We start from the raw sequence: 26236 nt of genomic DNA, 5'->3' as shown, positions 1-26236 counted from the left end.
CTTATTGGGATGTTATCAACCAATAATCTGCTTCGTTATTATTATTTAGTTGATTTATAGTGAAAACTCTGAAGTCGACTTCACGTGAAGTTGATACTTGAGAGTCATTAGATGATTTGATTGATTTGACTAAATTTTCATTTAACGGCTCTTAGGTATCAACTTCACGTGAAGTCGACTTGAGTTTTCATCATTATATATACTAGCGGCTCGACAGTTTACAAATATTATTTATAATTCAATTATTTATAAAAGTTATTAAATTTATTTATTAATTTTTTTAACAATATTTAATTTAAAGTAGAAATAAATTTTTGATGCAATATTATCTTTATCTTCATATATATTTTTAATAAATAAAAAAGATATTTTTTTAATTTTATATTCAATTTTTTAAATTATATTTAGTTTTATTATTTTTTAATTATTAATTTATTTTTTTATTATACTCTTTGCTGCATACTATTCTTTTTTTTTATTATTATTCTTTATACACATATTCAGTATTATCTCATTGCCACTATTATATTACCTTATTCTCTTCTCATTTCTTGTTTTCTTCTTCTTCTTCTCCTCCTCTTTCCATCTTCTCTTCACTCTATCATAATTAGTTATCACCCAATACTATTATTATAATTCTTAATCTTATCTATCATTTTGATCCATAACAATCTATTGTGATAATTTTTATGTATTGTTGAAATTTTGATAAAATAATTCTTTTGTCTCTTTTGAATATTTAGATGTATAAAAATTATAGTTATTTTTTAATTTTCCTGATAAGTCATCTTATTAATTTATTAAAAAGAAATTTATGAGATAAATTATTCAAAATTTTTGCTCAAATAATCAAAATTTGTTGTCAATAATACTAAAAATTAATATCAAAATATTTATTTTTAATTAATGTAATAAATAATAGTACATCATTATAAGTTTTGTAACTAATAATTATAAATTTTAATTGCATTTAATATAGTACATCATCGCTTTTCATATCGGATTACCACTATATAAGTTTCATATTTATTTTATAGTGCATATTAATTAAATTGTACTTTATTATTTTATTTTATATGTTTTAAAATAATGTAATTATACTATAATAAGAATTATATTAGTTTTCATAATCTAATATGAATCTTCTTACTATTTTGTTTATCATATAAATACTATTTATAAAAATTAGTTATTTAAAGTAAAACACTACTTTAATTAAGAGAAATAGAAAACTTTTAGATTCATCGTCTTGTTTTACTTCTTAATTTTCACTTGATATTACTCAAATTTAATAAGTTGATAGTGGTGATTTCTTGTAATTAGTTAAAAAAAATCAATTTTTTTAGAATTTTGAACAAATTCAATTTTGTTATTAAATAGTTTTTGTGAGTGATAATATTTTTAACTTTTTTCATAATTCTCTTTTTTTTCTACAATAAGTACTTTTAAATTATCTAATGCTTAAAAATTCATATTTTTTTATTTTTTCAAAAAGATAAAAATTAGAATTAAAAGATATTAGTTATTTTTTAACAAAATTATATATTTTTTTTGTTACTTATTTTACTTTCTTTTGATGGTCTAAATTAATCTATATATTATCTAATTATTTTTATTATTTATGCAATATTTTTTTCTGATAATTATTTATTAATAAATGTTAAATTAACAGTTCTGTTTATTGTATTCTAATATATTTATTTTAGTTCAAATTTAAACCTATTTTTTCAATCTACTTTTTGATCAAATGATTGAATTTTTTTGGTGTCTAATGATTGAAATTATTTAAATTAAGTTCTTTAGACCCTAAAATTTTTAAAGTAAAAGAAAAATACAATAAAATAAATTAAAAAAACTAATAAAATAAAATTATTTTATTTTATTGGATTGTCAAATTAGTTAAAAAATCAATTCAACAAATAATCAATTCAACAAATGTTCTTATTTTGTCACATCTTTAATATTACATATTAATCTAATAATCAGTAAAAAGTAATAATATTTAATGTAAAACAAATTAAAAAAGAAAAAAGAAGTTAATAAAATATGCGTGAGACTTTTTACTCTATTATTAGTAAGTACGGACTTTCTTGACTCCTTTATAAGCTAATCAAATAATTTGTGCCCTATGTTAAACGAACAATATTAAATTAATTAATTTTTTTGAAATATAATAATTTATGTATAACAATATATAATGGCAAAACCTATTTTAGTGTCCAATTTTTTTTAAATTTTGTCTTTTCTAATAATTTATCCACTATATGTCAATTATTCTACGTTAAAAAACTTCTACTACTTTATCTTCTCTTTTATCACATACATTTACGTTCTCTCTTATCTCAATAATAACTTCTAACGTTATTTCTTACCTCTCTTACTATCTATCTTCTCAAATTACTGTTTCTACATAATAAAAAAAACTTTTTTTTATCCCTCTTCTCTTGCATTCTCCTCATTTCACTTAAATATATCGTAAAACCTAATATAATTTGTCTGAAAAAAATTAAGTAATTTTTTTATCTTATCGTTATTTTATATTTTTGGATTCAAAATTTTGTATTTTTTTTATTCAAGATTTATTTTTATGTTTTATTTTAATTTTATTAATAAAAAAATATTAATATTAATTTTAAAATTTTATCTTTAGGATAAATAAAAAGATGGGATTTTTTTACAAATTAGATGATTGAAAAACTATTTATTATAAAAAAAAAGTTAAGTCGATTTCTTGAATATTGAAATATATATAATTCACTCTTGGATTTAACCAAAATAACTATATGTTTATTTAATTTTTTAAATTTTACATCAATTATTAAAATCATGATATAATAGATATACTCCAATAAAAAAATAAAAACAATTTCATAATTATTTTATTTTTGTTGGAATGAAACATGATTCAATAACTATAAAGTCTAATCTAAACAACTATAGATAAGTAAAATAAGTAATAAAAAACAGACATAAAATTTAACTTTTTTGTTATTGGTACAAAAATAAATATAATAAAATAAATCACTATTCTCATACATAATGACATAAAATTTAACATTATCCTTCTCTAGAGTCATCTATTTTTTTAGTTTTTATCCTTATTTTTGTAGTTTATTTTAATTTTATTAAACCAAAAAGTACTATTGTTATTTAATTTTAATTTTTAATTTTTATCATAAATAAAAATATGTGACTTTGTATGTATTAGATAATAAAAAAATCTCATAATAAAAAAAATTAAATTTACCCATTCGTTATATTTATAAGAGTGTAGATGATTCACCTAGTTATTCGATTTTTTTTAATTTTATTTTTAAATTAGTATTCACTTTTGAGTGTAATAATTATGAACTAATATATGATGGTAACTAAGTATGATTGAAGAGAAGATAGAAAGAGAATAAAAAACAGAGGAAGAAAGAGAGAACAAGCTAATATAAGAGTAGTGATGAGGCATATATAAATAGATAATGGTAAGAAAAAAGAATAATAAAACCAAAAATTAAAAATTCTAAAAGAATAATAAAATTAAAGATAATTTAAAATGTTGGATATAAAATTATAAGAAATAAATTTTTTTTAGCTATTAAAATTATGCGAGAAAAAGAGTGATTTAAATATAAATTTTTATAAATTTATAATTGAGAAATGAATAAATTTATAAATATTTATAAATTTATATCTTCATTGTTACACATAGTAACAACGTAAGGATTTTAGTATTATATCTAAATTAATTTAAATTTAATTAATCTATATATTAAAAAAATTAAATAACTTATATTTTTTTATTTTTTATTTTATTATTTTATACAAAATTTTTGAATACTTGATATCTTACATTTTTTTTAAATGATGAAATATGACTTAACAAGTAAGTATGAAAAATAAGTATTTATATAATAATTATACATTTAGATATCTAAATCAAACAAGAAAATAATTCTTTTAACAAATCTTTAACAACTCAAAAGTTAACACAATGAATATATATGAATCAAAGTGATAAACAAAAATGAGAGCTGCGATAACGGTATGGTGGTAATTGATTGCGATTGGGGTTAATAGAAGAAGAAAATAAGGAAGGACAATAAAACAAGGAAACATAATAGTGACAGCGAGACAATAATAATTATACATGTAAAAAAATAATAAGAAAAAATAATAGTATATAGTATGATAAGATGATATAATCAAAATAAAAATTAATAATTTTAAAATAATAATAAAATTTAAGATAATTAAAGATGTTCAATATAAGAAAAAAAAAATAATTTTTTATCTATTAGAATTATGTATCTTCTAAAAGAGTGTTTTGAATATGAATATAAATTTTTAAATTTATTCTAAATTAAATAGGATTGAAAAAATAAGTAAATTTAATATATAAATAACTAATTTGTAAATAATATTAGTAAATTTTTATCTTGATTTTGTTATACATAATAACAACATAATTTTTTAATTTAAATTTATTTATTTTATATTTTCTACATATATTAAATAATTTAAAATATTTTATTTTTTTATAATTTATTTTTTAATTATTGATATTAAATTTATAATTTTAAAAATAAAAATATAAAAATATTTTTTTAACTCAATAGAAAAATAGCTGAACAGGCCTGACAGTGCCTGTTGAGCCGCTAGTTTATTTAATTTAAGTATAAACAAATTTTCATGTATTTAGATGTCACGTACAATACTCAACATAATTAATAATTTAGAAAATTAATCTATTAATATGTTAATAAATTATTGATAAGTGTAGACTGCATCATTTATATGCCAATCAAATAACCAGTATCATATGCCAGATAAATAATATTATAGAAGATAAAATTAATAATTTTTTGCAAAAAGTTATGCGTGAAATTTTTTGTATTGTTAGTGAAATAAGTATCTACAAAATTAGTTTCAGATTATGTTAGTAAGATTAAAATAAGATAGAAGAAATTGAAATGTGAAAAAAAAATACATAATAGCATATATATGTCACATTTTTTGAGCCCTTTTTATACTTTCACAAGGATAATCTATTCATATTTTTATTGTCAAATCTTTTTTAACCAACTACTGTGTCTAACTGTTTTTTTAGATTGTTCATACAATTTGAATCATGAAAAGAAACAAAAATAAATATTTTATAATTTATTAAATTATTCTCTTTAGCAGTATCATGAAAAATAGATCCATTATCAACAAAATACCAAATATAATTATACAACTTAATAATATCACTCCAAAATAATATATAGGACCTATTGATACCAATAATATATTACATGAGGCACAATATCAATAGTATCTATTATCATAGATCCTACATTATAAAACTTCTTCACCTGGTGAATACTTTCTTTGGCTTCATATTGTATTTGTTGGCACGATGATTTTATGTCACCCAATATACTTACATGCTCATAGTTTCATACAATTTTTATGTCTAAACTTTTTATATATGTCTCATAGTATCTATTACTTACTTTTCACGCATCCAAACTCCATTATAAACTATTGTTTAATATTTTATTATTTTTTATTCATTCTTGCCATTTTCATTATTTTCAACAACTACTCTTATTTCGTTCATACCAACTATTCTCATGTGCTGCATTTTTTAAAGTCATTTTAGATTAATATGTATTAATATGTAAATAAAAGTATTAATCAATTTTAATAAATATAGATTTTAATAATACGTATCAAATGATGTAACAAAAAAAATATCGATAGATTTTAATAAATATAGAATATATTTATAGGTAAATAAATAAATAATTTGTTTACATATAAATTAAAATGATAAATATAATTTTTTATTTTTGAATAAATTAAATAAAACTTGTATAACTGCATAAAAAATATATTTTTTTATTTATTATCAATGGGTTTACTATTAAAATTTTTTATTTTTTAAATATTTATTTTAATTATTTATTATGAAATTTATAATTTTATTTATTATTAAGCATTTTATATAATATATATAATAGTGCGCACTAACATATCTTTAAATTTATTCATTATGAAAAGTTCTTTGAATAAATATTATATATTATATGATGAAGATAAAATATTTAAAAAAATTATTGTTATTATTTTATCCATTAAATTTATTTTGTAAAATGAATTGTTTGAAGGCAGATGATTTCTTTAAAAATTTGACATCAAATTATAATATTGCCTTTATATATTGTTTGAAGCTGGTCTATATAAGATACTTTTTGAGATATTGAGCAACTCGATCTACAGTTATAAAAAACACAAACATGTAAAAATGGGATATGATAAATATTACTTGTCTTTTGAATTTTTTTTAAAAATTAAAAATTAGTACTTAAAAATAAAATAAACCGAGAATATAAAATATCAACCACTTATATTATCATAACGTCTATTATTTGAACTAGTTCCATTTGGAATTGGAGTTGTATCAACTCCCTTGTCAAATCATCTCGTCATAATTTGTATGCCTTCTTATGAGATGATGTTGCATTTGTTCTTCGATAACAACGTGATTATTGATTTGTTGAATAATAATTGTACGTTAGAACCAAAAGATAACAAGATGTAGAAAAGAAGATTACAACAGTGATGAATGTTTGTAAGTAGAACAGTTATTTAATTTCATTAAAATTGCTGTAGTTATTTAACACTTTCGTGGGTTAATTTTTTTAATTAAAAAACAAAAAATATATTATTATTATTTAGTCTATAAATTTAATTTGTAAAATAAATTATTTAAAAATAAATGATGTCTACAAAAATTAGATACCAAATTCTGATATTAACTTTATATATTAGTATAGATTATTCAATGTTGTTACAAAATTAAAATAAGTAAAACTTATATTATTGAAGAACTTATATGATATGTTGGGGCTTCCAAATGACAGAGTAAGTGTAGAAGTTCTTGGTGGGTTCAACCCAAAGGTAGAACTGTTGTTGCTCTTTGTCACCAACTCACCTTTGCCTTGGGTGAAGATGTTTGTGTGTAGTGTGTAAGGGTCACCGCTTAAGTTTTTGAAGAACCCGAAATCAATTTCAGTTGGGCTTGTGATGACAACTGCACCAAGCCACCAACAGGCACGTAAAATTAATTTAATTAAAGGATAAATTAAAAGAGCATGTTGTATATTTAATAGAGGTGAAAGTGAGTCTCCATCTTGAGTTATTAATAGTTCGATAAGTTGAATTTATGAGCCGGTGAATTGAACTTGAGCTTGGATAAGCTCAGTTCATTAGTCTATAAATTGGTTCGATTATATATATAATATTAAAAATATAAATTAAATGCATATAGGATATGTGTATTAATATATATATAATTCAGTCAGCTCATGAGAGCGAGCTTATCCAAGCTCAAACTCAGCTCATGTTATAATTTATTGATATGAAATTATAGATTATGTTCCTATTATTTGAGCCAGCTTGTGAGCTTTCATTGAGTCGAGCTTGAACTAACAAAATATGCTTGATTATTAATGAGTCGAGTCGTGAGCCAAGCTTAATTTTCGTGAGTCGAACTTAAACTTTGTCTAGCTTGAGCTTGGTCTAACTCGACTCAACTCGACTTACTTTCATCCCTAATATTCAATAAAGGAAAAATTATATATTTTTTTAATGAGTTTAATTTTAATACATTAATGTGTACAAGGGCGGAGCTTAGCTTGGGCAATGCGGAGTCATAGCCCCCAAAAATTTTTATAAAAGAACTAGTAGTGTTCATATCTTGGGTCGAGCTGTCCGACTCGAGATGTTCTACTGACAAGTCGACCGACCTCTTCACGTCAGGACAATCTGACCTCTTCTCAAAGAGCTTGGCCAAATCACCAGGAAAGCCCAAAAAGGGCCCAAATGGAGGACCACGCCCCAAATCCTAAGGCAGCCTAAGCCTACAGAGAGAAGGGTGGTTCCCTTGAAGATAAGATGACCTCACTTGAAGATAAGATAAAGATAAGATAAGATAACTAACTTATCTTATCTAAGAAGGTCACTCTACGTCATTATAAATACACTGGAGCACCCAGGTATAACTCATACTCTGATTCTACTAAAAACATGTTTAATATCCTTGCTAACTTAAGCATCGGAGTCCCTTGCAGGTACCACCACCCTCCGGTGACGAAGGATTAGCAGCATTGCCAATCCAACAAGTCAGGACGCGACCGCTCCGACCACCACCCACAAGTCGGACGCGTCATCTCTGACCAGCACAGAAGATCTCATCCGAGATCGATCTAAAAATATATATATATTGTTCAGCCAAATTGTCTAGACTATAGGCAAACTGCATTACCATCAAGCCAGATGGCCTAAACTGTAGGCTAACTACATTCCCATCTAGCCAGATTGCCTAGCTCTTCAGCGAACTAGGATACATCACTTACTCCCTAGGAGAACTATGATGACACGTTATCTTAAGCGATTTTTAGGGTTCTTTTCTATTTCATTTTCTTAGATTTTAATCAAATTTTTTAATATTTTCTAATAGAATTAATAAATAATCAAATGTTTGGAATTGGGATAGTGTTTTTGTGTTTTCAAAAAAATTTTACTAAAAAACAAGCAAGAATTAAAATTTGTTCACAGAGAAAACACAAATACAGAAAAAGCGTGGCCTAAGAAAAAGAACCATGCCCTAAGGAAGAGAAGAAATGGATATGCCCTAAGGAAGAGAAGAAATGGAGTCAAAGCACGCAAGGACCCACGCTCAGCGGATGGCACCCACGCCCAGCAAACAACTCCCACGCCCAACGGATGTGACATATGCCCTACGGCCTGTCCCTGCGCCTGATAGACCCTCTTTTCTCCCTTACTCCGCCGAGTGTCCTCTTGCAAACCAAATCACACGCCTGGCGTGTGTCCTCTCCTGGAAGGTGAATTTTGAGTTTTTGTCCAATTTTCTCTAATACAAGCCGGCTTAAACATAATTACAATTCTCAAGAAGCAACAATTAAGCCCCAAACTAAATAATCCACATCATTAGAAGCCTTAATCACATCCAAAATATTAAATACTCTAGAAGATTAGTTATTAATTCTTTCTAGAAACATAAAGGATTTAGTTCATTAGGATTTGTTTTGAATTATTGTTTTGAATTTGAAATTGAAGTCAATAATTAGTTATCTTATCTTTCTCTCTAAAAGATGAGATTATGATAGTTTGAATTTGAATTCTAGAATTATGATATAAATAAGTGAACCTTGTTCACAGATAGATCTTCTTGTTTTCCTTTTATTCCATGGGTAACAAATCCTCTGTCAAAGGGTTGGGAGCTCTGTTTATGTTTTTTATGGGTTATTAATACGTTTATTTTATTTTAAAGTCTTGCAATGACTATTCATGATTGAGTTATTCGTTTTTCATTCGAATTAGTAACATTGGAAGGTATGCTAATCCCTTTTGAATTCTTTTATTATAATTGGAAAATTTGTATTTGAATTAAAGTTTGAAAACCTATGAAGCACAGACACTTCGCTGAGTTTTCGTGTCCGCATATCGAACACAGTTCGGACACGATACTCGTCCGACACGCGTGTCTGTCGTGTTCAACCGTGTCTTAATAAAATAATAAAAAAATTCTTCTCCAGACACATTTGGACACACCTAACTACCATTCTATGTTAGCGTATCCAACTTTATTATTAACATGTATTGTTGAAATAAATTTAGAAATAGTATATATTATTATTTATTAAAATAAAAATATTTTAAATACTTTATATAATTAAAATAAGATATTAAAAAATTAATTTAGGCTTTAATATCAATAAAATATCAAAATATCATTACTATTTTCTAAAAAATACTTTATATTTTACATATATGTATATCCCCATATCTTATAAGATTTTAAAATTCGTGTGTCAATGTGTCCTGTACCAATGTCCATGTCTATGCATCATAGTTGAAAACTCTTTTACATGACTCTTTGAATTCGGTTAGGAATAATGGTTCAACTAGTGTGATACATATACATGATTTTTAATCATTCTAATTTTGAATAAGTAACATATAATTAGATATGACTAGCTTAAATACGTGATATATAATTCGACCTAAGGACTACTTTTCAATCTTATTTGAATCTAAATCAGTTTTTTTTGCTTAACCTCTTTAATTAATTAACTAACAACTATTTAATTAAGGAGAAACTGAGGAACCACTGAATTGAAAATCAGTTACAAAAAATTTATCATGAAAGATCTTTGCATACTTCAAAATAAGTAAACAAGGTATGATTTTTCTAAGAGCATAAGCATCTCTGAAACCCTTGACTCTCACTATTGTTGTCTTCTCTCAAATCAACATTCAATCTTTCTATTCGTAAGTATTCAAACATTCAAGTTCTAAAGTTCTCAGCAAGACTCAATTTTGCCCTCTTCAATCCAGGTACTTTTAATCTAATTAGGTATTTAATCTGATATTTTCTTGCTCCATCCTTTAATACTCGTGGAAACGATATCTACTCACTGTAGTATTACTTGAGTGATTTGGTGTACTTGTCGGCATTCGTAAACTTCAATTTTCGCTCATCAAACTACATCAAAGACAAAAAAAAAATGCTGGCACATAATGTCATTTTCTTTGTTTTTTAGGAAATAATTTTTTTATTTTAATTAAAAAAAAATCTAGTACGAAAATCTCAAATTTAGAATGTGCTCTTTTCAAATAGTAATAACTTACTCATGGAAACTCGTCTACAGTTGTCTACGAAATTTATAGTGAAAAACTATTAGATGATTTGAAATACCTAATTCTTTAATTTTTTTAAATAACTACCTAAATTATCCAAATGACTTTCTCTCTCTCTCCTTTTTAGGAATTTTTCCTTTCTAGAGGTATAGATAATGCGGTCTAGAGAATTCTAGTTGCGGAAGCAGTTGACGGGTCTTAATTGGTAAAACCATTGTTGGAGAGGCCGTATCATTCCTTTATCTAGCGGCAACGGTGTTGTGAATTTGACCACAAAGTAATAGATCTCTTCTGCTGATAGTTTGTTTGATATAATTACTGGTCAAATACTTTAATTTTCAAGATTAAACACTCAAATTAGTTTACAACAAATTATGATCAAATACTTTAGTTTTCAATAAATTTTTATTCTCTAAAAATATTTAAAAATCACTCTCATAAGATAGATTATTCCTTTCGTCTCTTTTAATTGAATTTTTAATATGTATAAGTCTCAAACGAATTGTATTATAAGATAGTTAGATAAAAAAAATTATCATTATAAATTTTAGAATATATTAGAATCAATTAGCATTTATTAGAATTATTTAAAATATCTAAATATTTATTATAAGATATTATGATTTTATTATTTTGATTTTTTTAGTACCTATAAATATTTTTTTATATTGTATCATTCCATACAACTTGAATACACACAAATATTTTCACTACTACTCTCTCTTACTGTTCTAACATAGTATTAGAGTCATGGTATCCTCCTTGAACAGGATATGTTATTTTTCTTCTAGTGAAATCATCGTATATTTCACACTTTTTCTCTGTGCTATTTTCCTTGTCTTTTGCCACTACTTTGATACTTTTTCACTTCATCGATTAGCCTATCATCTCTGTCTTGTGTCTTTCTGAGTTTGATGATGTCACGACCCAAAATGAGCCACGATTGGTGCTCAAGAAAATAGGTCCCTAACAAGCCAAACAAATTTGAATATGAGATAAATAAGGTTACAAATTTTTTTTTTTAATTTACAAGTTCTAGAATGAATAGACATGGATGGATCCTGCATGTGAATATGGAGTAAATAGTGTCTAAGAACTCAATAAGGAATAGGTACCCATTGCAGATCATTACTCTTAAATAGAAAAGCTCACATATTTAAGTATTTATTCGTGAAAAATATTTTTAGAAAAACGGAGTGAGTTTTGCAACTCAGTGACTAGACAGTACATCTATAATTCACATGAGACCATAATAATTAAATCAATAAGGGAGTTGTCATACAGAAATCAAATCAAAAGTCCACACTTAGGCGACTTCATTTTTATGGGTAACCCTCTCCTCTTGTGTGTCCTAACAGAATAACAAATCTAATGCGTGGCCAACACGTTAGGCTAGCAACACCCCTGCTGAGTTAGATGCATCTAAGTTAACATCTTAACCGCCATTAACTACGATTTTCTAATACGAGCCTCCCAAACCAATTCAAAACGTATAATTTCAAATATAAAAAATAATTGATCTTTCAAATATACGAGTATCGAATCAAATCAAATAAGGTACTACTTTCTCATCAGAAATCTTTTCCAATCATATTTTCTCAATTTTAAAACATTTCAAACATATTTCACAATTTCAAAATAAATGAGTACTAACAAATACTTCAATACTTCAAAAATACATATTCGAGTAAAATCAAATATTCTAAAATAATATAAAGCTTCATCAAATGTATATAGTCTCATAAAAACATATAGCCTCATGTGCATATTAAAATGAGTTTAACAAGGATAAATATTTAGTTCTAATAAATTGATTATTCAATCTAATTTAAAATCTTTTGATAATAATCTTTGTAGGTGTAATTATAAGTTCAAAGCACCATATACCAAAATAATTATAGATGCAAAGTCAAACAATTATAAATATAAAACCTACTCACAAATTGATCTGAAAGGACCAAAGATCAACACCGGAATGCCATCAATATAGAGATTAGAAGTTGGAATCTAACTGATTGTGAAGGGTTGAACTCAGGTGGTAGTTTTAACATGGGAAAATAGCCCCAATTAAGGTAGGAAACCAAGGTAGAACAAAATACAACGACCTAAAACAAGCAGCAACAACAGCAACAACACACGACAATGACAACAAAAGTGTAGCAACCACCACCCTTCCCAGCAGCTGCAGCAATCAGATTAGGGAATGGCAAGGGCTAAGGCTTCTGGCAGCGACTTTGACAACGGAGAGCCAGCAACGGCGTGCTCCGATGACACAATGGTACCTCCCTTCTTCACCATCGAGCTCAAACCCTCCCTCTCTGTCTCTCGTTGTCTCCTTTTCTCAGCTACGGTGGCTCAGCAGTTTTTCCTTCACTGGCGCCATCTTCCTCGATCTCCTTTTCCTTCTTTTCTTTCCTCTTCTCTCCATTTCTCCCTATCTTCTTGTTCCATTTTTTCTTTGGTTATGAGTGACGGCTAGTGAGGAACTGAAGGTTAAGAGAGAGTGTTTGTGTGTGATTAGGGTTAGGGAAAAAAAAGTGTGGCCCACAATTTTTTTTATTTGCATATCTTTCTCAGTTCTTTTTTTTAGTTATTATAGATGACTCAAATGTTAGAAATTATTATTTTCTAATCTATTCATGGACCATATATATTAATTATAGTAACAAATTAAGTTATTTCTCATTAAATGACTTATATAATGGTGATCTTATTTATTGTCATAAATGCTAAACCAAATAAGTCATTATTACTTTTGATTTGGAACTAAATGAGAATAAAATCAGAGATACTATTTTATTTGGGTTTTAGAATCTAATGGGTGTTACACTCAAATATAAATAGTGACTTTAGAAATTTGGTCCCACCACATCAAAAGTTGCCACCATAGCTCTTTTTTCATTAGAGGAGTTGCAATTTAGTCCTATAGGAATACAGAAGGCTTTGGTTGAGGAAGATCAAAGAACCAAATACTTTTAATCATATTCACGAATTCAGGTACGCTTACGTGCTCTCAAATATCTCTTTCTTAATGATTTAACATGGATGGTCTTGGGATTAAGAAAATCAAGAATTTTAAACATCAAATACCATTATCATCTACTGCTTACCTATTCTCTTGGAGAAATCAGACATTTTTTTTGTCACCTTCCAACAATTTGCCATCCTTTGACATTTTACCATCTCTTCGCAGTTTGCCACCTTTAATTTTGACAGTTTTTGGTAGTTCACCATCTTTTCGACAACTTTGTCTGCGCTTCTTTGTGGCAGTTTTATTTGTGCTTCTTTACAGCAGTTCTGTCTGCGCTTCCTTGTGGCAGTTTCATTTGTACCCGTTTCATAAATTTATGCAGTATTTTTTTTCATTTCATTGTTTTAAATAAGTTTCAAACTCAAGTGACTATCTTAGGATCAATTAGCATTTATTAGAATTATTTATCATATCTGAATATTTATTATAGAATATTACGTCTTTATTATTTCGATTTTCTTAACACCTATAAATACCCTTCTATAATATATTATTCCAATCCATATAACTTGAATACATACAAATATTTTCTCTATTACTCTCTTTTGCTTTTCTAACAATAAAACATATTAGTATTCTTCATAGCAATAGAATGACAAATTTGTTTAACAAGAAGTAATTCTCGAAGATTTTAAAAAATAAAATGTTAAGAAATAAAATGTTTAATTTTAAATTTTTTTAAAATTAATTTAAATGTTTACTCTCATAATATTCATATAATCCAAAAATAAAGGATTAATTTTTGGTGTATAATCATTCATCAATGATGAACTATAAAGAGTTGAATACTTTTTTCGTCCCTAACGTCATGAGTTAAAATTAAAATCGTCTCCAACCTTTTTTTTATTAAAATTATCTTCAACGTTACAAAATGTTATAAAATCATCTTTTTTTTTCATAAACAATATTTTCGGATAATTTTGCCCTTAAACTAAAATGGAAAAACACTTCCCACCCTCACTACTAACCTCAGCATCATCACCATTGCTATGCATCTCTTTCTCCTTTTCTTTATCGCCATCACCATTGCGACAACCATATCCATCACACCTTCTTTCTCTATATTACGTACCAGTTCATCATCCTAAATCACTGCCACCACCCACTACCCTTAAACTTTTTCTTTTCACTTGAACACTTTTTTGTGTGTGCAATAATTCAACAACAGCAACAACCACAAAATAAATCAACAAAAATTTTAAATTAAACAATAATTCAACAATTATCAATTGCAATTTCATATCCAAAATCAACAACAGAAATTAAAAAATTAAAAAAATTATATTTATGTTTTTTTTAAATTAAAAAAAAGAAGAACAAAAAATAGGAACAAAATACTTGAAAGAGAGTTGGTGTTGCTGTCATCCGTTGCCGTCACGGTTGAGGAAAAGAGGAGGGGGAAGAGCAGCTATTGCGGCTGGCACTGTTGCAGCTGTGGCTAAGGATAGGAACAGATCGAGAGAGAGAGAAAAACATATCCCCTCACCATCAGAAGCTAGACGACGGTGATAAAGCTCGATGCCGACATAAAAGCTCCCACCTCAGTCACGACATAATGGTGGCGGCCGCCCTTTTTTCCGTCGTCACCTCCGTGTTCTTGCTTTCTTTTCCCTTCTTCTCTTTCTCTATTTCTCTCTTCTCTCGTTCTCTCTCTCATCTCTTTGTTTTGTCTCTCTCTACAGCCACAACGCAACGGCGGCAGTTATCCTCTTTCCTGCTATCACCTTCCTCCTTTTTTTCCTTTTCTTTTTTCTCTCTCTTTTGTTTCTTTTCTTCGCTTTGATTTTTCTATTTTAAGTGCAGTGAAAAGGAGTAGAGTAATGGCTGGGTGGATTGAGTAGTGATAATAGAGAAAAAGTATTTGTTTTTTTTATTATGTTCAAAAAGATCATTTTAAAACGTTCAATAATATTGAGGATAATTTTAATAAAAAAAAATCGGAAGACAATTTTAATTTTAACCCAAAACATTAGAAACGAAAAAGTACTTAACCCAACTATTAACTATCAAGTATAAAAGTATAAGCAGTTATGTATATAATTGAAAACAAAAAAAAGTCAATGTGTTGATAGTTGCGTTGGCCGTTGAGTAGTAGAAATTAGCTTTTGTTCACAGTATCAAACTATCAATGGCAAATTTTCCAAGTTCTCGAAAGTTAAAGGAATGGTTCAGGTTATTAATCAAACTGGTCAAACTTTGTGAACCACTGAAGGTGGTTTGGTTGGATGGAACATGGAATTGTGCGTCGTGAGCACTTCAAATCTATCATTTCTTTTCCGTATGTCCAATACAATTCTCTATCCTTGCAATTATAAATTCCAATTCAATCAAAATAAGTTCGTTACTCACATTTTCTTACCACGATCAAGTTCTTCTAAATTGAGGGAGTCGATTAAATAACAAAGTGATGAATTAATATTTTTAAATTAAGATAATAAATTTATATACAATAATAGTTAAGATATAAAATGTGTTATGTATGTTAAGTAATAGTTAGATATGATGAATTATTTGATAATTTTCAATTATTTCTTCACATGAAAAGATCTTTGTCAATAATCTTTTTAAAGCACATCACATTATTTTTTTCATTAATTAGTCATCATCCTCTTAGTTAAAGTGTTATCCCACTTCTTCAATCTTTATAGTATTTTCGACCGAACAAATAAACATGAGAATTATGTACTATTATCGTCTCATCTATAATATACACTATTGATAGAGAGATAAACAATAGTCCATCTTCTTTTTACTTTAACCGACCCAAAACCTATAGGTTACCACTTACCAATAACAATGTATATCGTGTAAGATATAATAAATTAATAATCACTAACTAAAATGGTACGTAGCTCATGCTCATCAACACCCACAAACAGAAAGAAGAGCAACAAGAATATATATTTATATATGATGTTTACGCATTTTGATAAAAAAAAAATTCTGTGTCAAAAATTTGTTTAGCATACTTGTAATATATATTTTATATAGATAATTAACTTAGTAAACTATTTTTTTATCTACACATGTATAATTATTTTAATTTTATAAAAAAAAAATTAATTCTATATTAATTAGATGACTAATTTTAAATACAAACCTAAATTAAAGAAATAATTGAAAAGTAATGAAGTTATAAATACAAAAGTAATATATAAAAATTTTGTTAGCAATTCTTCTCAAGTCAACTTTGTCATTTAATTTGCTCTTTTATTTTTTGTTGAAAATTTTGTATTTTAATTTTATGTTGGTTAGATGCTAGGAAGAGTGATGCGTTTTAGTTGGTGAATATTCGACAGAATCTGTTGACGTCAAGCCTATAATTAACAACATTAAGCTTTTTTCAGTTGTGTGTTTTAAAATTTTTTTCTTTTTTGGGTTAAAAGAATAATGGATCTTGATGCTCTCAAGTTCATAACATTTCTATTTGGGAGATTTTAATCTTAATACAAAGTACATATAATAAAAGATGAATTAGTAGAATTTATTATTTTTTTAAATATAAACTAAAAATATGATATTAAATTGATAAATTAAAAAAATTAAATTGATGACAAAAAATAAAAAATTCGGATGGTTATTGAGTTCTTTTCTTAATAAAACATGATCAATTTGAGATGACATTATCAATTTTAGAATAAAAATATCCACTCTCTTGAATCATTTTTAACTAAGATATTAGATTTAAACTCTAGTAAAAGGAGACGGAAAGAGACAGCCAATATATATATAAAAGTTGATTCCTTGCTTGGAGTCCCAATCATCAGGTTTAATATTACTAATTATGAGATGATGATCCACACTTACAGGATTAGTTAAGTCTAAAATGAAAGAGAAGAAAATTTTTTATCCATTAGAGCATAGAGCATGATAGTGTTGCACGACCAAAACCGAGGCTGAAGTTGAGACCAGTTCCGGAGAGGTTAACAAGTTGCATAGTGGCCCCAATTCTGGACACTCGCATTTGACATTGTTCAAAGTCACCGCCACGTGTCCTTTGGGCACCCTACCAACTACAAACAAATTGCATCCTCTGCTGTACTCTCCAAACACCTCAATGATCTCACCGAGGCTTTTCACAACTCTCTCTTCAAACTTTACGGATGATGAGCTCTTTTTTGCTTTGACCTCAGAAAGCAGCATCTCATCCGTTGAGGATGATGCGTTGTCGTTTATATCTACGACTCTGACAATGTCTCCAACATCCTCGGACCTTACTATCAAGTGCACTATGGTGAGGTTGATACCAGGATGCTCTGCCATTCTCAAAGCATAAGCAAGAGCCTCTTGATCGTCGTTGCCTCCAAAGAAGAGCATGGTAATTGAAGATGAAACATTACTTGCTGTCACGTGGGTGGTCCCACCAAGCCCCCGGTCCACCAAGATCCCCACAGAGCAGGGTGCATGCTCGAGAACTTTCTTATTCACCCACCTGAATTCACTCCTTGTTGTTTCCCACGTTCCATCAACCCTTTGGTGCTTGTGAAAGGGAAGAATTACCATTGCAACCCTCTTGCTCTCAGCACAAGCGCATACGTCATCGTGAATGTTGGGGATGGATGAGATTGAAGTCATGGGGCGAATCGACACTCTGCTTAGCTGCTCCAAAGCCTCAAACTCAATCACTATTTGATTCGCATTAGAATGGCGGCCTTTGTTCCAAAAGGGTAGGCCATTCTTTCTGGTTTTGTGGACCATCAATATAGCAGAAGGCCTCTCAGTGAGCTCCATGAGATGCAATGCGTATATGCAAAGGCCTTCCCTTTTTTCAGTGCCGCGCGAGGCTTCGATCAGATTTAGCATTGAAGGGATGTTCCTTGTGCTGTGGAAACACACCATGAGTCGCAGTTGAGTGTCCGGGTTTGTCCTCTTAACTGTTCTGTATTTGTAGTCCGCTTTTGCCATTCTCTTGGCCGGTTTATAAACTGCCATTACCAAAGGCGTGGTGATGAATGTTGTGAAGATAGCCATCAGCACCATAATTGCAAATGTTTGGTCATTTAATACCTACAAATTAATTAAAAAGAGTAATGAGATCATGTGCAAAACTTAATCCAATTAAACTAAACATTCTTGTTAACTTAATTTACCTTCCTATCTTTACCGATGTTAAGGACGATGAGCTCCACCAAGCCCTTAGTATTCATGAGAAAGCCGAGAGCCAATGATTCTTGAAAAGGTACCCTACAAAAGAAGGAGACGACAATGGTACCAACAATCTTACCGAAGCAAGCATTGAATATGACTAAAAGAAGGAGCCCCCAGGACCTGAGGCCACGAATGGTGGCAACATTTGTCTTGAGTCCACTGGACACAAAGTACAACGGAAGGAAAAGACCAGAGACAAGATCCTCAACCTTCTCAACAAGAGCAGCCGCAAAAGGGCCTTCCTTGGGAAGAACAACTCCAACAACAAATGCCCCAAACAGAGCATGGATTCCAATGGTGTCAGTGACAAAACCAGCTGCCAAGACCGTTGCCAACGTGGCACAGACGTAGGACTCGTTGATGGCTTCGCCTTCATAGCAGCGCCGAGACATCCATCTGAAGATGGGAGGAAGAACAAGTGCGCAACAGATTACAAAGCCGCATCCAGACAAGAGGACCCACACGGAGACAAGTGGAGAAGAGTCAGAGCCAGAGAGCGCAATCGCAAGGGCGAGAAGAATCCACGCTGCCACGTCATTAACAGCCGCTGCTGACATGGCCATCCGTCCAACCTCAGTGGTAAGCAGCCTCAACTCAGCCAAGATGCGTGCCAGGACAGGGAAGGCGGTGATGGAGAGAGCGACTCCCATGAACACAAAGAAAGGTGCTTTATCGACTCCCTGTGAGATTGTTGCTCGAAGTGCAAAAGATGTGCCGATTCCCAAGACGAAGGGGAATGTGATCCCAGCAAGGGCAATGGCAAGAGCTTTCTTTCCTGTTTTGCTAACGAGGGACTTGGGGTCGAGTTCCAGTCCTATCAAGAACATAAAGAAAAGTAAGCCAATGTTGGCCAAAGTGTCTAAGACCGTTAGGCTCTTGGATGGGAACACAGCGTTCAGAAAGACAGAACTGCGTCCAAGAACTGATGGACCGAGCAATATTCCACCCACAATTTCTGCAATCACGCGTGGCTGTCTTAGTGGCTTGAGAAGGAATGCTAGGAGGCGAGTGAGAAGAACCACCATGCAGATTTGTAAGATTGCAAGAGGGAGTGCGTAGTCAAGCGGATTGTCTCCCTGAAACACCCCATTCGACGTCGCTTTCATGCCCGCCGGACATCCTGTACTATTTGAACCCATTGCTAATATTTCTTGCTTAGCTTTCCAATTCCTGCACCATATATGTGTTCACTTGAGACGACTTCTATACTGACTGCTGAGGGAATAAATAAATACAAGTGTATAATTTTATTTTAAAAAAATTAATAAAGGAACACGAAATTTCGGAATATTTTCCACCAAGACTATGCAACACGAATGCAACGTATATTACTTTGAACAGTCTAACTGATCGCCCAAATTTTCAATACAAGCTTAGCTTCATTTCCATAAGTAAACGCAAATATGGTTGGACGGGGAGAAGAATTTGTTCACACAAATATGGTTGGACTGGAAGAACAAGAGGTGTTCAAAGGTCAATTGATCCAAAGAAAATTATTAATTTAATTCAATTTAAACGAACAACCAATAAAATATACACTGATTTAGATTTAATTGAATTTTATTTTTAATAGATTGCATTAAATTTTAGATTAACTTATCAAAATTGACCTAATTTAAGTTAAATCACACATTCTAATATAATATTATTATTTTATTATCAAATCTAATATTTTATTTATATTTATATTTAATTTATTANATAATTCAAATCACAATAAATTATATACTTTAAATTGGATTAATTTTTATTGAAATTCATTCAAATCGTTCCGTAAACAAACATCCTTGAAAAAATATTTGGTCTTAATTTTAGTAGAAAAATGTCAACAAATTTATTACACACATATATAATGATAAAAATTTATATACAGTTATTTTTATATTTTATTTTATAATTCAAATATTAGCCAATAATTTAAGTCAATGTAATGATTTTTAACTATAAATTCTTATGTGAAGAGAACTACGTGTTAGTCTTTTAATTGTAATTAGTTGGATTACTCCGGTTATCAAATCAGAACGCCATCAACATCTTCGTCAAATTGATGACGCGGGTTGTACGTGTTGAAAACTCAAAGTCAGACTCAAAAACTTTTGGTAAAAGGCATGCATTGATATGTCATGCCAACATTTCGAAGCAGTATATGCTTAAATATTTAAATATATTAAAACAAAATTAAAATAAGATAAAATAAAAGCCTTAGTGCTCCTTAAAATATTATTTTTAAATGATTATCTTGCTTAAATTTATATTTAGACCTTTCAATATAATATTAAAAGATTATATTTTACTTTTGATTATATCTTTTTATAAAAGATAAAAATAATAACGTTTAAAAAAGATTTGTTTTTTTTATACTTATTCTAATAATTTTATTTTTGCTAAAAAAATTATTTATCTAGACATTTTGAAGCTAAGACGTTAATGAGAATTAATTTAATTACATTTATTAAATTTTTGTAATTTTTAAATATTAATTTTATATAAAAAAATTATATGTGAATTTTTACGTAACTACACCTATTTTTCAGCGCAGAAATTATTTTCCAGCGCCATAAATTTTCATTTTTAATTTTCGAGCTTCATTCTCAGTTTTTCAAATAGCATTTGTTTTTGAAGAATGAGATTAAAATTGAGAATAAGAGATTAAAATTTAATATTGTATTTGATGATTAAAGATAAATTTAAAATTTTAATTTTAAAATATCAAATTTTAATTTTTTTAATATGTTCAAATAATAAAAACATCAAAGATTGAAATTTTTTAAAATTAAAATTAAAATTTTAATAATATTTTTTTAAAAATATTTTTATTTAATTTTTTAAACATGGTATATAATCTAGTACATTTTTTTAGTGAAATATTCGAATTTGCAATTTTTTAGATGAGTATAAAAAAATTATGTCATTTAAATTATAATTTACTGACATAATCGAATATATTTTGCACCAAATACAATACAAAAATTTAATTTAATCTATATCTCTCCATCAATCTTTCAATCTCAATCTCTTTTCTAAACAGAGTCTTAATTCTCAAAATCATACATACATGCTCTTCAGAAAGAGACAAAAAAAATCTGGCTTCGCATTATTTTAAAAAAAGAAATAACTTGAGAAGAATATGGACCTCGTTAGAATTGAAGAACTGCCTAATAAGCAATAATGTAGAAAATAACATGTTTGGGTGCAAAGAAAACGACGATAATGTTGGGAAAGAAGAGATAACAGAAGAGCTTACGTGGTTGTTTAGTCGAGCGATATCTGAAGAATTGGGTTGGGACGACGTATACAATACAATCAGCATGGCATAGGAGAGGATGATTGGGTGACTGGGATCATTGGTGAAGAATAATATAATGAGCAGTGCTTAAGAGAACTGAAAATAATTGAATTGAAGGATAATGAAGAAGCTGAAGCCTTGCCGACTTGACTTGGACTATATAGATAGTCATGCAAGCATCCGCAGCCCGTGAGGTAATTAACACCCTCATTATTATTTGCATCGAATCTAAAATATTATTAAACAAAAAGATAAAGTTAAAAATCATCATTTTATTAAATATATCAAATAATTTAACCGTTTTAAATTATTATTTTCAAATAAAAATGTCGTAGTTACTATTACATAAATTAACGTTTTAAAAATAAATACGATAAAAAAATTATTAAATAATTTAATATATTTAATTAAATTAATTAATATAATATATATTTTAAAAATATTATTTTTTTTCACATAAAATATTATTATGTAACATAGATATAATATATATTTTATATTTAAAAAATATATATTACGCAATAATTGATTTTTTTATTTATATTTAACATTATTATTTATATTTTACTTATTAACTTTACACAAAAATATCATGCCCTTATTCGATTATGATATTTGAATATTACCTGAAAATATTATTCTTTATATTTAGGAGAGACATCCACACACGTGGATATTACGTGTTTGGCCCACTGCCCTACGTGTGGAGGGGAATCGATTATGACTTCTTGTTCTATTTCAAAAAAAAGCAGACAACTTCTGCTCTTTTTATTCTCGATCGGTTTGATGAAATGGTAATTACTAATTACTAATTACTCTGCTAACGTAGCATGCTTATATGGAGAGGTGGAATTTAATATTTTTGGAATAATAGACTAATGAGCAACGACAATTGGTAGTGAATTGGTTAAAAATGATTTTTCGGAGAGGTGGAATTTAATTTTTTTTGGGATAATGGATTACTTAACAATGTTTGTTGAGAAAATGTGAATTGTTTATATGAACTGCGTAATTTGTATGAGACGTTTCCTTTAAGTCTTTAACTATTGTTTGAGACGTTCTTTGTTTGAGACGATCATGACTTCATACATCTATATTATTGAGTATAATCCCACTTTTTTTACTCAACAATCATTGAATAACATTTTTAATATAATCACAAAAGAATTTTTTATTATAATATTTATATTAGAAAATTCTTTCAATTATACATATGGTCAAAATTAAAGTTAATTTTTTTAAAAAAATATCAATAAATAAATATATCTTTGTATTTTTAATTAATTAAAAAATATAAATTCTATTTAAGTGCGATAATTGATATTTAAGTTGCATATACATGCAATAAAAAAATATAAAATTAATTATTAGATGCCAAAAGTTAAAACCAAAAAACTCTAAAAATAAAATTAAAGTAACTAAATCACCCACTCATTATCAAATACTAAAAACAAATCTCTTAAATTTACGTAAGGTATATAAAAATAATTTAATATTTACTTTTATAAAAAATTGTTGAGACCTAAGATCTTTTAAGTTGATTATTATATATTAACTGACTTATAAAATATTTGAAGTTAAATGTATTAACGCCAGATTAATATTAACATTTAATAAAAGAAAATTTTCAATGCAGGCCTGCTAATCCAAAATAATCCCTCGTTCCAAAAAGAGTTAAACACAATCCTAACGTAAACCATTTTTAATCAATTTCCTAAAAATACTTTTTGTTATTTTAAAGACATGAAAGGATCTTCTGAAAAATATCATGTTTCTCATTCTACCCCGACACTAATAATTACATGAATAATGTTCATGTATGAACAATTTGGACGTAACTTCGGCAACGGAAGTTGATGCCGAGTTTTAATCTTTAATGCCGAGCTTTAGCCTTCAGCGCCGAGTTATAAGTTGGGATGATCCGAATTTTTCATCCAGTGGAGTGTCACGTTATAGAGAGTATGATCAAAGGGGGAGTGTACCTGTAAAAGGCACTCTGATGTTTAAGTTAGTAATGTGAATTCAGTATCTCTTGAAGATAGAATACCATACTTTTATAGGTGGAGTAAAACAGATCGGTTACGCTTTCGTTGATTATCTGAATTGAAGCGTAATAATTAGGTTTTGATGAGCGATGATATGTGGTCGGACGTTTTGATTCCAGGGTGTAGTCCGTTGAATCTGGTTATAACCTGTAACCGCTGAGTTATGACGCAAATTGTCGAGTTAAGGCATTGGATTTATAACGGGCGGATCATAGCCTCCAAACTTAGCTTGGGAATATATTTAATGAAGCAGGTTGAGCTTTTAATGAATCATAAGTCGGCCTCTGAGTGACTTCATAACTTGGTGACTAATATCGCCTTGGAGCCCCCAGTTCAAGTTGTTTTATTAAACAGTTATTTATGCTAAAGAGTGGTATGAGTAGGAGAGAGAAATTAAGTGCACATTGAAGAATGTGCATGTTCCCAATGCCCCCTCACTTAGTTTTATGTAACTGATGGGATTGATGGCAGTGGAATCGAAAATATGGTTTAAGTGTCTTAAATGAAACATTTTGGAATCTTGAAGGTTTTCATTTTGGCTGCATCACTCTTACTTGTTATCAGAAGCATTTTGAAGCCAAATGAGTAAAAGAGGTATGCTCTAGTGTTTTGTTTCGATTTCTCTGGTCTCTCTTCATAATATTCTACTTTATGCTCTTCTGTTTCTTCATCTGTTATTTTCTAATGAGAAAGAGACAAAGAAAAAGATTGATTGGTCTTATGATCGGGTGAACGATGATGTGAGAAATTGTGCACTTCTGTTTCTGGATGAAGATGCCGTAAAGGAAATAGATAGGAATAGGATTGTGAGGGTTGGTTCTGGGGGGGTTCGGTTGGAGCTGCTTTCCTATTCTTCCAGTGACAGGGTGTTTCACAGGGGGATGGCTTTGAGTATTTTTATATGTATAGTAGTGTGTTGGAAGAGTTGAGGGTGAAGCTTCCATTTACTAACTTTCAGTGTCAGGTGTTAAAGCAACTAAATTGTGCACCATCCCAGCTCCATCCCAATGGCTGGGCATTTCTTCGCAATTTTGAAACTCTGATGGATTTTTTTGGAGGAGAGACCTACAATGGAATTGTTCTTCTCACTGTTTCAAACCAAAGGTGTTTGGAAAGGGAGTTGTGTGAACTTGAATAGTTCACCAAGGTTTGCTGTTTTCAAACTGTACAAATCATCTTTTAAGAATTTTAAGGAGATGTATGTAAAGCTTAGGAATGTTGAGAGGGATTTCCCATTTTATATAGACGAGCACTTAGGGGAAAAATTTTCGCTTTGGTGGTGTTCGGAGCCTCAGAGTATTCTGGGGCCAGAAACCATTAATATAAAGAATGAGTGCATCATTGAGTATTTAGTTGAAGCTGTTGATCGGAAGGAATTAATTTTGGTGTTTGACTTGCTCCAGTGCGAAGATAATAGGCAGGCTGTTATAGAATATCTAGGTGAGGATTTGGAGTATTGAGATAATTGTGTTTCAACTAACGTTTCAGCTGACTTGTTATTGTTTTGTATGTTGAAGGAGGGAAGTATCCTGGGGTGTCTGCTGCCACTCTCAGAGCTCGGGTAAAAAAATAAGAATTTGGACAAAGAGTGGTCTTCCTTAAAAGCAGAGAAGGTTGTTGGTGCTAGCGAGGTAGACCAGCCTAAGCTGAGGAGGAGAAAGGTTATTATAAAGAAGAGGAAACAAGATGTGGTTGATTTATCGGAGGGATCCGAGGATGTTAGGGATGAAGTACCAATGGAAGAAATTCAGGAGTTTTTGAAAACCAAAAGAAATTGCATGACATTGCCGATCATAGTGATGGCTCGTCACTGTGGGGGAAGGATTTTCCGCACATGGTTGTTGCCGACGAGGTTTCTCAGACGTCGGCGGATGTGAGTCTGGCCGACGAGGTGGGTGACGTCGCCATTGATCAGTATATGTAGGTATTGGTGTGTGTTATTGTATGATTATATTTTTTTGTTGATTTACATATGTATATGTCTGTGATGGTTTGTATGTTGAAGGTGGTTGGTCTTCAGCTGGC

The 26236-nt window shown here is 29.0% G+C and overlaps 1 protein-coding gene across 2 annotated transcripts; it reads right to left on the bottom strand.

Annotated features, from left to right (window-relative positions):
• Window positions 1-17456: 17456 nt before the first annotated feature.
• Window positions 17457-22294, bottom strand: LOC107488802 (cation/H(+) antiporter 17). 2 transcript variants are annotated; one of them, XM_016109578.3, is made up of 3 exons: window positions 22125-22294; window positions 18823-20050; window positions 17457-18739 (listed from the first exon to the last, which is right to left on the bottom strand). In XM_016109578.3, the coding sequence occupies exons 2-3, from the start codon at window positions 20017-20019 to the stop codon at window positions 17579-17581; spliced, it is 2358 nt and encodes a 785-aa protein (XP_015965064.1). In that variant the 5' UTR covers window positions 20020-20050; window positions 22125-22294; the 3' UTR covers window positions 17457-17578. The 2 variants fall into 2 exon arrangements, with proteins under 2 accessions (XP_015965064.1, XP_052118240.1); XM_052262280.1 differs by lacking the exon at window positions 22125-22294 and having other exon boundaries at window positions 18823-20072.
• Between the last annotated feature and the right edge of the window lie 3942 nt (window positions 22295-26236).

The sequence above is a fragment of the Arachis duranensis genome, chromosome 5 (genome assembly GCF_000817695.3).
Source record: "Arachis duranensis cultivar V14167 chromosome 5, aradu.V14167.gnm2.J7QH, whole genome shotgun sequence".
NCBI classification, from domain to species: domain Eukaryota; kingdom Viridiplantae; phylum Streptophyta; class Magnoliopsida; order Fabales; family Fabaceae; genus Arachis; species Arachis duranensis.
This window is presented reverse-complemented; position numbering and strand designations above follow the sequence as displayed.